This window comes from Macaca mulatta, chromosome 7 (genome assembly GCF_049350105.2).
Source record: "Macaca mulatta isolate MMU2019108-1 chromosome 7, T2T-MMU8v2.0, whole genome shotgun sequence".
Lineage (NCBI taxonomy): Eukaryota > Metazoa > Chordata > Mammalia > Primates > Cercopithecidae > Macaca > Macaca mulatta.
Window position 1 is genome coordinate 117833608 of NC_133412.1, and position 14093 is coordinate 117847700.

The window sequence follows — 14093 nt, forward strand, 5'->3', positions numbered from 1 at the left end:
CCATCAATTTGAATGAAAGTAACATAAGTAATTTTTTACTGCTACAGTTTTTATTGTTCATTTTCCAACCTGTACTCCAACTCTTGGGGTTCACTTTAATTTGCCTTATTGACAAAGCTACTTCCAGCTGCCCACCCTTTTCTAAAGTATGTTCTTCCAAAACCACGTAGCTTCTGATTGCTAGCTTAGGTACAATCTGACTACAGTTCAGGAGGACGATTTTTTAATTGTATATGAAAGACACCTTCTATTTCAAGAGTGGGAGTCTGTCCATCATTAGTATTAGACAAATCTTTAGATCCATCATTGGTATTAGACAGAATTTTTTTTGAAACATCTTCAAATTTTGCTTCACCTTCCAAAACAACCGATCCTAAATTTATTGCTGGAATTCCTGCTGCCTGCGGTGACTGAAATTCAGTAGACACATTCTCTACCAGCACCTCATCTTCAGGGGTTTGTTCAGATGGTGGAGGTGCAACTTCAGCAGAGGCCTCTTGTATAGCAAACTCGTCAGTCAGAAGCAAATCAGCTGGTGGGGAATGTTTGTCAACAGGGGCCTCTTCCACAGGGACCTCATAAGCTGGGGGAGAGTGTACTGCAACAAGGGTCTCTTCTATAGGAGTCTCCTCAGCTGGTGGAGACTGAACATCAGCAGGGGCCTCCTCGGCTGGTGGAGGCTGAACATCAGCAGGGGCCTCCTCGGCTGGTGGAGGCTGAACATCAGCAGGGGCCTCCTCGGCTGGTGGAGGCTGAACATCAGCAGGGGCCTCCTCGGCTGGTGGAGGCTGAACATCAGCAGGGGCCTCCTCGGCTGGTGGAGACTGAACATCAGCAGGGGCCTCCTCGGCTGGTGGAGGCTGAACATCAGCAGGGGCCTCCTCGGCTGGTGGAGGCTGAACATCAGCAGGGGCCTCCTCGGCTGGTGGAGGCTGAACATCAGCAGGGGCCTCGTCGGCTGGTGGAGGCTGAACATCAGCAGGGGCCTCGTCGGCTGGTGGAGGCTGAACATCAGCAGGGGCCTCGTCAGCTGGTAGAGACTGAACATCAGCAGGGGCCTCCTCAGCTTGTGGAGGCTGAACTTCAGCATAGGCCTCCTCGGCTGGTGGAGGCTGAACTTGCACAGGGGCCTCATCAACTGGTGGAGGCTGAACTTGCACAGGGGCCTCCTCAGCTTGTGGAGACTGAACATCAGCAGGGGCCTCCTCAGCTGGTGGAGGCTGAACTTCAACAGGGGCCTCGTCAGCTGGTGGAGGCTGAACTTCAGCAGAGGACTCCTCAGCTGGTGGAGGCTGAACTTCAGCAGGGGCCTCCTCAGCTGGTGGAGGCTGAACTTCAGCAGGGGCCTCCTCGGCTGGTGGAGACTGAACATCAGCAGGGGCCTCCTCAGCTGGTGGAGGCTGAACTTCAACAGGGGCCTCGTCAGCTGGTGGAGGCTGAACTTCAGCAGAGGACTCCTCAGCTGGTGGAGGCTGAACTTCAGCAGGGGCCTCCTCAGCTGGTGGAGGCTGAACTTCAGCAGGGGCCTCCTCGGCTGGTGGAGGCTGAACTTCAGCAGGGGCCTCCTCGGCTGGTGGAGGCTGAACTTCAGCAGGGGCCTCCTCGGCTGGTGGAGGCTGAACTTCAGCAGGGGCCTCCTCGGCTGGTGGAGGCTGAACTTCAGCAGGGGCCTCCTCGGCTGGTGGAGGCTGAACATCAGCAGGGGCCTCCTCGGCTGGTGGAGGCTGAACATCAGCAGGGGCCTCGTCAGCTTGTGGAGGCTGAACTTCAGCAGGGGCCTCGTCAGCTGGTGGAGGCTGAACTTCAGCAGGGGCCTCCTCGGCTGGTGGAGGCTGAACTTCAGCAGGGGCCTCCTCGGCTGGTGGAGGCTGAACTTCAGCAGGAGCCTCTTCTGCAGAAGCCTCTGTAGCTTCTAGAAGCTGAATTTCAGCAGAGGCCTCTTCTGCAGTGGTCTCTTCACCTGATGGAGGCTGAAGCTCAAGAGGGGCTTCTTCTATAGAAACTCCCTTAGCTGATGGAAATTGAACTTCAGTAGGCGCCTCTTCTGCAGAAGTCTCCTCAGATAGTGGAGATCGAGTTTCAGCAGGAGTTTCATATGCAGGAGCCTCTGTAGCTGCTAGAAGCTGAATTTCAGCAGAAGCCTCTTCTGCAGGGGTCTCTTCAGCTAATGGAGACTGAACTTCAGCAGGAGCCTCTTCTGCAGGGGTCTCCATAGCTGTTGAAAGCTGAAGTTCTCCAGCCTCTTCTCTCCGAGCCTCTTCAGGTAATAGAGGCTGAACTTCAGCAAGGGTCTCTTCAACAGTGGCAGGCTCTACTTTAGCTGGGGCCTCTTCAAGGGCGCCCTCAGCTGGTAAAGGCTGTACTTCAATGGGAGCCTTTTCAGCTGAGGGAGACTGAATTTCACCAGGAAGCTCTACTGAAGGAGACTTTTCAGCTGATGGAGGCAGAATTTCAGCAGGAGGCTCTTCTGAAGAGGACTCTTCGGCTGATGGAGGCAGAATTTCAGCAGGAAACTCCACTAATGGGGCCTCTTCAGCGGATGGAGGCTGAACTTTAACAGAATTCTCTGCAACTGCAGTGGCTGCCTCAGCAGCAGGAGTCTCTTCAGTTGATGGCTGTACTTGGACATGTGTCTCTTCATCGGATCTGGGCTCTGCCTTAGCAGTGGCCTCTTCAACTAATGGAGGCTGTATTTCAGCTGGGAATTTTTCTGTTGGTGGAGGCTCTATTTCAGCAGAAGCCACTTTTTTAACAGCAAAACCTTCTTGTACAACAGGTGTAGTTACTTCTTCCCTAAGCCCATCTTCTAAAAGTACCGGTGGACCATTTTTAGTCTCCTGAGTAAATGAAGTTCTGCTGATGCTTTTCTGCTTAATTTCTTCATTGCTGCTTGTTGCTGGTTGAAATTCAGGATGTTCACTAGCAGAAATCTTTCCTGAGGATTTACGTTTCCGGGCACCTTCCTTTGACTTTGTAAAAGAACTATCTGGCCTGGAAATAGCCACTATTTCTGATTCACTAAAGTATGTCTGTTGTTCCTTGTCCACTTTTTCCACATGGGGGATGTGCATCATGGTCCAGTATTCTGTACGGCTGGTCTGCTGAGATCTGTCCATTTTTAGTTGAACTAAAGGTATGTTTGGTGGAATTTCTACTTCCTGAACACTCTCTGGCAATTCAATAGCTGCTTCTCTAACGTCAGCTGACTTTTCTTCAGGTACCACGGTTTTCTCAACTAACTTGACTTCTTTTTTCTCTTCTACAATGGTGTCTGTCTGGAGAGACTTACTAGTCATTTCCTGTCCACGCTTTCTCTTTGTCCAAGTTCGCTGAAGTTCAGAAGATACTCTAATAGACTCATAGGCTTTGGCAGAGTAGTTGCCTTTGCTTTCAGAAGTATTACCAATACGATGGGTAGCTTTGGGGCTAGATGATTTTGGTATGGGCATGTGTTTCTTTTTCTCTATTACATCAGTTTGCTGGGATTTGTCTACCATTGGTTGGCTGGGTCGTCTTCTCTTTCGAATTTCTTGCCTACATGCTGAGATAGGCTTATCAGAGTCATCACTTTCTTCCATTTCTAAGACTAGTGATTTCAGATTTATTAATTTTCAAGTGATGGCCAAAAATCACAAACGTACCAAGTGTCGAAGACTTTGCCTTTCTTAGGTGTCATTCTGTTGAGCTCCCTCAGAAAAAAAGTAATTTATAAGTTATTACATTCCATACTACACTCTTGTTGGATCCCACCTTATTCAGTAAGCATCTTTCTTGTTTAGTCTCTGTTATAACTAAATATCACTTTTAGAAGTTTCCTTCAAGGGTCTATGACATCATAGCCAATTCTGCCTTCAGGATTCCGTCAGTGGTATTCCTAGGGCTTTTAAACTTAGTATACATCCATAGGTAATGGCTGCAAGTGAGAATCTACTTTTTGAAACAAGTCCAGTTGAAAAAAGCATTTGTCTACGAAAGAACATCAGGTAAATTCCAGTAGTGCCACTTTCTAATTACTGAAATTGATGCTTTCGAACTTTCAGTTCTGTTTTTTTCATCCTATTATCAAAGACAGTAATGCAGAACTCAGAATACTGCAGCCTATTTTCAATTGTACAAAACAACCCATAACATGTGTGAGGATGTTCTATTAACATATTTTATATGACTTGAAAAGAAGTTACTACTGTTTAAAAAACTTGAATTCTGAAGTTCATCTTCATATAAGCTTCTTTTCTACATCCTTAGCCTTCAGTAATACAACAGCCTATTCTCAAAATATAGAAGGCAGGTTTATCTTCCAAAACATCGTGTGATATTTTAATTTTTATTTAACTATTTTAGAGTGTAGTTCCACCCAAAATTGCCAACTAAAAGAATGAGTCTAAATACACGCCAAGGGAGAAAAAAATGCACCTTTTGAAGTAGTCACATTAGACTCTGCTGAGTACCTACATGGGAATGAATGCCCCAATGTAGATAAAAACTTTATTTTTATTTTTATTTTTTTTGTTTTTTGAGATAGGATCTCACTCTGTCACCCAGGCTGGAGTGCAGTGGTGCAATCATACCTCACTGCAGCCTCAATCTTCTGGGCTTAAGCAATACTCCTACCCCAGCCCCTCCCCCCCAGTAGCTGAGATTACAGGCATGAGCCACTGCACCAGCTGAAGATAAAAACATTAAAAAATGACGCTATGAAAAGGAGGAACTCCAGTCAAGCAAATTGTAGATGACATTGTATTAGATTTGGAATACAGATAAAATTTTAACTGATATCACTCAAGAATTTTACTAGAAAGATGAATATTGATCAAACAGTATGCAAAAACATTGTGCATTAGTCTGAGGAAAATTAAGAAGAGAAAATAGACTTTTAAAATACAGTTATAGGAGACAATGTAATAATCATATGCCAAATAATAATTATGACTGCATTAATCTGGGAATATTTTTAATTTTATTTATGCCATATTGCCCCTAGAAAACATGGTGAATTGAATAATTCCCTTTTTTTCACATGCATTGGTGTTATGAGCTGAATGTTTGTGGCCCTGTCTCTTTACCCACAAATTCATATGTTGGAACCCCAAAAGTTACAGTATTTAAAGATGGGATCTTTGGGAGTTACAGGCATACCTCATTTTATTACACTTCACTTTTTTGTGTTTTACAGATCCTGCACTTTTTACAAATTGAAAGTCTATGGCAAGCCTGCATCAAGAAAATCCATTGATGTCATTTTTTCAAACAGTATGTGCTCATTTCATTTCTTTGTGTCACATTTTGGTAATTCCTGCAACATTTCAAACATTTTCATTATTATAATATCTGCTGTGGTGATCTATAATCAGTGATCTTGATGTTACTACTGTAAATATTTGCAGCACCATACCCTATATATAACAAATTTAATAGATAAACATTGTATGTGTTCTGACTAATCCACCAGCCAGCTGTTCCCCCGTCTCTCTCTCTCTCTCTCTCTGTCCTCAGGCCTTTCTATTGCTTGAGACACAACGATATTGAAATTAGGAAAATTGATAGCCCTACAATGGCCTCTAAGTGTTCAAGTGAAAAGAAGAGTCACAGACCTCTCATTTGAAATTCATATTGTTTTCATGCCTGCTAACACAACATCCATTCCGTAGCCGATGGATCAAGGAGTAATTTTGATTTTCAATTTTATTATTTAAATATATTTCATAATGCTATGGCTGCCATAGATAGTGATTCCATTAATGGATGTGAAATTGAAAGTAAATTTAAACCCTCTGGAAAGGATTTACCATTTTAGATGCCATTAAGAATCTTTATAAAGAATGGTAATAGGTCTAAATATCAACATTAACAGGAGTCTGGAAGAAGTTGATTCCAACCCTCATAGATGACTTTGAGGGGTTCAAGATTTCAGTGGAGAAAGTAACTGCAGATGTGGTGGAAATAGCAAGAAAATGTAAATTATATGTAGAGCCTGAAGACATGACTGAATTGCTGCAATCTAATGGTAAAACTTTAATGGACAAAGGGCTGCTTCTTATGGATGAGCAAAGAAAGTCGTTTCTTGAGATGGAATCTACTCCTAGTGAGGTGCTGTGAACACTGTTGCAAAAACAACAAAGGATTTAGAATATTCCATAAACTTCACTGATAAAGCAATGGTAGGGTTTGAGAGGATTGACTCCGATTTTGAAAAAAAGTTTTGATGCTGTAAAATAGTACTGCATGCTACAGAGAAACATTTCATAAAAGGGTCAATTGATGGGGTAATCTCTATTGGGTTGTTTATCAACATCTTTGTGGTTGCAAAGAGAGAGCCTGGTGTTTGTCTCAATTATATCTGACAAACATTGCAGGTGTGTTTTGTAGTCAAGTTTCTGAAATTTCATGTAATATCTTCAAAGTCTATTTTGGGTCAATTCACAACAAGAAATAAATGTCAAAGCCAACATCGCACTAATTGGGTTAATATAAGATTATGTGTATTGGATTAGTTTTGCTTCTTTAACTTAAATAAGGCTTTTCCAAATTTCCTTAAACTGAATTATCGATTTCAACTAAATTGAATTATCAATTTCCAGTCCTTAGATCTTTATGTTTTCCTCTCTTGTCTGTCTTTTTCATACAAGCCATTTTGACAGCGGGGAGATGACATCTCATTGTGGTTTTGATTTGCATTTCTCTGATTAGTGATGTTGAGTATTTTTTCATATCACTGTTGACCATTTGTATGCCATCTTTTAAGAAATGTCTATTCAGATATTTTGCCTATTTTTGTATAAATTTATGTCTACAAGTATAATTTTGTTACATAGACATATTACATGTGGTGGAGTCAGAGATTTTAGTGTGACTATTACCTGAATAATATAAATTGTACTCATTAGGTAATTTCTTATCATCCCCCACTTCCATCTCTCACACTTCTGAGTCTCCATTGTTGTATCAGTTGACACTCTGCATCCATGTGGATGCTTTATTTAGCTCCCACTTATAAGTGAGAAGATGCATTGCCTTTCTGTTTCTGAGTTGTTTCTCTTAAAATAATGGCCTCCAGTTCCATTCATGTTGCAGCAAAAGACATGATTTTATTTTATTTTATTTTTCTACCAGGTTAAGCTTTATTTATTTTTTATTTTTAATTATACTTTAAGTTCTAGGGTACATGTGCACAACATGCAAGTTTGTTACATAGGCATACATGTGCCATGTTGGTTTGCTGCACCCATTAACTCATCATTTACATTAGGTATTTCTCCTAATGTTATCCCTCCCCCTTTTCCACACCCCATGACAGGCCCTGGGGTGGGATGTTCCCCGCACTGTGTCCAAGTGTTCTCATTGTTCAATGCCCACCTATGAGTGAGAACATGCGGTGTTTGCTTTTCTGTCCTTGTAATAGTTTGCTCAAAATGATGATTTCCAGCTTCATCCATATCCCTGAAAGGACATGAACTCATCCTTTTTTATGACTGCATAGTATTCTGTGGTGTATATGTGCCATATTTTCTTAATCCAGTCTATCACTGATGGACATTTGGGTTGGTTCCAAGTCTGTGCTATTGTGAATAGTGCCAAAATAAACATATGTGTGCATGTGTCTTTATAGTAGCATGATTTATGATCCTTTGGGTATCTACCCAGTAGTGGGATTGCTGGGTCAAATGGTATTTCTAGTTCTAGATCCTTGAGGAATTGCCACACTGTCTTCCACAATGGTTGAACTAGTTTACACTACCAACAATGTAAAAGCATTGCTATTTCTCCATATGCTGTCCAGCATCTGTTGTTTCCTGACTTTTTAATGATCACCATTCTAACTGGTGTGAGATGGTATCTCACTGTGGTTTTGATTTGCATTTCTCTGATGACCAGTGATGATGAGCATTTTTTTCATGTGTCTGTTGGCTGCATAAATGCCTTCTATTGAGAAGTGTCTGTTCATATCCTTTGCCCACTATTTGATGGGGTTGTTTTCTTCTCGTAAATTTGTTTTAAGTTCTTTGTAGATTCTGGATATTAGACCTTTGTCAGATGAGTAGATTGAAAAAATTTTCTCCCATTCTGTAGGTGCCTGTTCACTCAGATGGTAGTTTCCTTTGCTGCAGAAGCTCATTGTTTAGTTAGATCCCCTTTGTCTATTTTGACTTTTGTTGCCATTGCTTTTGGTGCTTTAGTCATGAAGTCCTTGCCCATGCCTCTGTCGTGAATGGTATTGCCTAGGTTTTCTTCTAGGGTTTTTATGGTTTTAGCTCTAACATTTAAGTGTTTAATCCATCTTGAATTAATTTTTGTATAAGATGTAAGGAAGGGATCCAGTTTCTGTTTTCTACATATGGCTAGCCAGTTTTCCCAGCACCATTTATTAAATAGGAAATCCTTTCCCCATTTCTTGTTTCTCTCAGGTTTGTCAAAGATCAGATGGTTGTAGATGTGTGGTGTTATTTCTGAGGCCTCTATTCTGTTGCATTGGTATATATATATATATATATGTTTTGGTACCAGTACCTTGCTGTTTTGATTACTGTAACCTTATAGTATAGTTTGAAGTCAGGTAGCATGATGCCTCCAGCTTAGTTCTTTTTGCTCAGGATTGCCATGGCAATTCGGGCTCTTTTTTGGTTCCATATGAACTTTAAAGTAGTTTTTTCCAATTCTATGAAGAAAGTCATTGGTAGCTTGATGGGGATGGCATTGAATCTATAAATTACCTTGGGCAGTATGGGCATTTTCACAATATTGATTCTTCCTATCCATGAGCATGGAATGTTCTTCCATTTGTTTGTGTCCTCTTTTATTTCGTTGAGCAGTGGTTTGTAGTTCTTCTTGAAGAGGTTCTTCACATCCCTTGTAAGTTGGATTCCTAGGTATTTTATTCTATTTGTAGCAATTGTAAATGGGAGGTCACTCATGATTTGGCTCTCTGTTTGTCTGTTATTGGTGTATAGGAATGCTTGTGATTTTTGCACATTGATTTTGTATCCTGAGACTTTGCTGAAGTTGCTTATCAGCTTAAGGATATTTTGGGCTCAGACAATGGGATTTTCTTAATATACAATCATGTCATCTGCAAACAGGGACAATTTGACTTCCTCTTTTCCTAATTGAATACCCTTTATTACTTTTTCTTACCTGATTGCCTTGCCAGAACTTCCAACACTATGTTGAATAGGAGTGGTGAGAGAGGGCATCCCTGTCTTGTGCCAGTTTTCAAAGGGAATGCTTCCAGTTTTTGTCCATTCAGTATGATATTGGCTGTGGGTTTGTCATGAATAGCTCTTACTATTTGGAGATACATTCCATCAATACCTAGTTTATTGAGAGTTTTTAGCATGAAGGCTGTTGAATTTTCTCGAAGGCCTTTTCTGCATCTATTGAGATAATCATGTGGTTTTTGTCATTGTTTCTGTTTATGTAATAAATTACATTTATTGATTTGCATGTGTTGAACCAACCTTGCATCCCAGGAATGAAGCCAACTTGATTGTGGTGGATAAGCTTTTTGATACGCTGCTGGATTTGGTTTGCCAGTATTTTATTGAGGATTTTTGCATCGATGTTCATCAGGAATATTGGTCTAAAATTCTCTTTTTTTGTTGTGTCTCTGCCAGGCTTTGGTATCAGGATGATGCTGGCCTCATAAAATGAGTTAGGGAGGATTCCCTCTTTTTCTATTGATTGGAATAGTTTCAGAAGGAATGGTACCAGCTCCTCTTTGTATCTCTGGTAGAATTTGGCTGTGAATCCATCTGGTCCTGGACTTTTTGGTTGGTAGGCTATTAATTATTGCCTCGATTTCAGAGCCTGGTATTGGTCTATTCAGGGATTCCACTTCTTCCTGGTTTAGTCTTGGGAGGGTGTATGTGTCTAGGAATTTATCCATTTCTTCTAGGTTTTCTAATTTATTTGCATAGGGGTGTTTATAGCATTCTCTGATGGTAGTTTGTATTTCTGTGGGATCAGTGGTTATATCCCCTTTATCATTTTTTATTGTGACTATTTGATTCTTCTCTCTTTTCTTCTTTATTAGTCTTGCTAGTGGTCTATCAATTTTGTTGATCTTTTCAGAAAACCAGCTCCTGGATTCATTGATTTTTTGAAGGGTTTTTTGTGTCTCTATCTCCTTCAGTTCTGCTCTGACTTTAGTTATTTCTTGCCTTCTGCTAGCTTTTGAATTTGTTTACTCTTGCTTCTCTAGTTCTTTTAATTGTGATGTTAAGGTGTCAATTTTAGATCTTTCCTGCTTTCTCTTGTGGGCATTTAGTGCTATAAATTTCCCTCTACAAACTGCTTTAATTGTCTGCCAGAGATTCTGGTACATGGTGTCTTCATTCTCATTTAGTCTTTTTTATCAGAGACTAGGATTGTAACCCCTGCTTTTTTTTGCTTTCCATTTTCTTGGTAGATCTTCCTGCATCCCTTGATTTTGAGCCTATGAGTGTCTCTGCATGTGAGATGGGTCTCCTGAATACAACACCCTGATGGGTCTTGACTCTTCATCCAATTTGACAGTCTGTGTCTTTTAACTGGGGTATATAGCCCATTTACATTTAAAGTTAATACTGTTATGTGTAAATTTGCTCCTGTCATTATGATGTTAGCTGGTTATTTTGCCCATTAGTTGATGCAGTTTCTTCCTAGCATTGATGGTCTTTACAATTTGACATGTTTTTGCAGTGGCTGGTACTGGTTGTTCCTTTCACTGTGCTTCCTTCGGGAGCTCTTGTAAGGCAGGCCTGGTGGTGACAAAATCTCTCAGCATTTGCTTGTCTGTAAAGGATTTTATTTCTCCTTCACTTATGAAACTTAGTTTGGCTGTATATGAAATTCTGGGTTGAAAATTCTTTTCTTTAAGAATGTTGAATATTGGCCCCCACTCTCTTCTGGCTTGTAGAGTTTCTGCTGAGAGATCCACTGTTAGTCTGATGGGTTTCCCTTTGTGGGTAACCTGCCCTTTCTCTCTGGCTGCCATTAACATTTTTTCCTTAATTTCAACCTTGGTGAATGTGACAATTATGTGTCTTGGGGTTGCTCTTCTCAAGGAGTATCTTTGTGGTGTTCTCTGTATTTCCTGAATTTGAATGTTGGCCTATCTTGCTAGGTTGGGGAAGTTCTCCTGGATAATATCCTGCAGAGTGTTTTCCAATTTGGTTCCATTCTCCCTGTCACTTTCAGGTACACCAGTTAAACATAGATTTGGTCTTTTCACATAGTCCCATATTTCTTGGAGGCTTTGTTTGTTTATTTTTACTCTTTTATCTCTAAACTTCTCTTCTCACTTTATTTCATTTATTTGATCTTCAATCACTGATACCCCTTATTCCACTTGATTGAATCAGCTATTGAAGCTTGTGCATGTGACACATAGTTATTGTCCCATGGTTTTCAGCTCCATCAGGTCATTTAAGGTCTTCTCTACACTGTTTATTCTAGTTAGCCATTCATCTAATCTTTTTTCAAGATTTTTAGCTTCCATGCGATGGGTTCAAACATCTTCCTTTAGCTCAGAGAAGTTTGTTATTATCGACCTTCTGAAGCCTACTTCTGTCAACTCATCAAAGTCATTCTCTGTCCAGCTTTGTTCTGTTGCTGGCAAAGAGCTATGAGCCTTTGGAGGAGTAGAGGTGCTCTGGTTTTTAGAATTTTCAGCTCTTCTGCTCTGGTTTCTCCCCATCTTTGTGGTTTGATCTACCTTTGGTCTTTGATGTTGGTGACCTACAGATGGAATTTTGGTGTAGATGTCCTTTTTGTTGATGTTGATATATTCCTTTTTGTTTGTTAGTTTTCCTCCTAACAGTCAGGTCCCTTAGCTGCAGATCTGTTGGAGTTTGCTGGAGGTCTACTCCAGACATTTTTTGCTTGGGTATCACCAGTAGAGGCTGCAGAACAACAAATATTGCAGAACAGCAAATATTGCTGCCTGATCCTTCATCTAGAAGCTTCATCCCAGAGGGGCACCAGCCTATATGAGGTGTCAGTCAGCCCCTTCTGGGAGGTGTCTCCCAGTTAGGTTACACAGGGGTCAGGGACCCACTTGAGGAGGTAGTCTGTCCATTCTCAGAGCTCAAACACTGTGCTGGGAGAACTGCTGCTCTCTTCAGAGCTGTCAGACAGGGATGTTTAAGTCTGCAGAAGTTTCTTTTGCCTTTTATTCAGAGGCAGCAGGCCTTGCTGAGCTGTGGTGGGCTCCAACCAGTTCAAGCTTCCCAGGCTGCTTTGTTTACCTACTCAAGCCGCAGCAATGGTACATACCCCTCCCCCTGCCAGGCTGCTGCCTCACAGGTCAATCTCAGACTGCTGCTGCACTAGCAGTGAGCAAGGCTCCATGGGCATGGGACCTGCTGAGTCAGGCACAGGATATAATCTCCTGGCGTGCCATTTGCTGAGACCATTGGAAAAGCACAGTATTTGGGCAAGAGTGTCCCGTTTTTTTTCCAGGTACAGCCTGTCACGGCTTTCCTTGGCCTAGAAAGGGAAATCCTCCAACCCCTTGCACTTCCCAGATGAGGTGATGCCCTGCCCTGCTTCAGCTGACCCTCCGTGGGCTGCACCCACTGTCCAACCAGTCCCAGTGAGATGAACCAGGTACCTCAGTTGGAAATGCAGAAATCACTCATCTTCTGCATTGATCATTCAGGGAGCTACAGACTGGAGCTGTTCCTGTTCTGCCATTTTGAAACACCTAGCAATTTCATTTTTTATGGCTAAATAGCATTCCATCATGTATATACACTACATTGGCTTTATCTAGTCATCCATTAATGGACACTTAAGCTGATTTCTTATCTTTGTTACTGTGAATATTGCTGTGGTAAACATACTAGTATAGGTATCTTTTTGGTATAATGATTGCCCATCCTTTAATTTGATTATTTGATTTTTTTTTTTTCTAGTGAGCCGTTTGAGCTCCTTGTATGTTCTGGTTATCAATCTCTTGTCAGACAATTAGTCTACAAATGATTTCTCCAATGCTATGGTTGTCTTTTCACTTTGTTGGCTCTTTCCTTTGCTGTGCAGAAGATTTTTAGCTTGAAGTGATCCCATTTGTCTGATTTTGGTTTGGTTGCCTGTGCTTGCCCAGACCAATGTCCTGAAGTATTTCTACTAGGTTTCATAGTGTTATATCTTAGATTTAAGTCTTTAATCCATTTTAATTTGATTCTTGTGTATGGTGAGAGCTAGGAGTCTAGTTTCATTCTTTGGCATATAGTGATCCAGTTTTCCCAACACCATTTATTGAAAAGACTATCTTTTTCCCATTGTGTGTTCCTGTTGCCTTTCCCAAAAACGAATTGATTGTATGTATATTCTTGGATCTATATCAAAGTTATCTATTCTGTTTTATTGATCTATGTGTCTATTTTTATGTCAGTACTGTGTTATTTGGTTACTATACTTTGTGGTAAATTTTGAAGTCAGCTAGTATGATGCCTCCTGTTTTGTTCTTTTTGCTCAGGACTGCTTTAGCTATTCAGGGTTTTTTGTGGTTTCATACAAATTTTAGAAGTTTTTTTTCTATTTCTGTAAAGAATATCATTGGTATTTTGTTAGGGATAGCACTGAATCTATAAATTGCTGAGCAGAATTGTAATTTTAATAATGTTAATTATGCCAGTCCATGAGCATGGAATAGCTTTCCATTTTTTGTATAATTTTCTATTTCTTTTATTAAAGTTGTATAGTTTTCCTTGTCTAGATCTTACACTTCATTGTCTAGATTGATTCCAAGGTATTTTATATTTTTGCAGCTACTGTAAATGGGATTGCTTTCTTGATTTCTTTTTCAGATTGTTCACTATTGGCATATAAAAATGTCGCTGATTTTTATATATTTATTTTGTTTCTACAACTTTACTGAATTTATCAGTTTAAACAGTTTTTTGGTGGAGTCTTTAGGTTTTCTTATGTATAAGATCATGTTATCTGTGAACAAGGCTAATTTGACTTCTTCCTTTCCAATGTGGACGCTTTTCATTTCTTTTTCTTGTCTAATTGATCTATCTAGGACATCCAGTTTTATGTTGAATAATGGTGGCAAAAGTGGACATGCTTGTCCTGTTCCATTTTTTCCTCATTCAACACAATGCTAGATGTGG

At 40.7% G+C, this 14093-nt stretch overlaps 1 protein-coding gene across 1 annotated transcript in view; it reads right to left on the reverse strand.

The window, feature by feature from the left end:
* Positions 1–200: 200 nt before the first annotated feature.
* LOC106999411 (fibrous sheath CABYR-binding protein) overlaps positions 201–14093 on the reverse strand; it is a 146944-nt gene continuing 133051 nt past the window's right edge. The window contains exons 7-12 of the mRNA XM_077940943.1: positions 2028–4056; positions 1839–1976; positions 1443–1493; positions 1263–1313; positions 1011–1061; positions 201–881 (exon numbers count right to left, since the gene is read on the reverse strand). Coding sequence (XP_077797069.1) covers positions 201–881; positions 1011–1061; positions 1263–1313; positions 1443–1493; positions 1839–1976; positions 2028–3578 — 2523 coding nt within the window. The 5' untranslated portion in view covers positions 3579–4056. The remainder of the gene's footprint in view (positions 882–1010; positions 1062–1262; positions 1314–1442; positions 1494–1838; positions 1977–2027; positions 4057–14093) is intronic.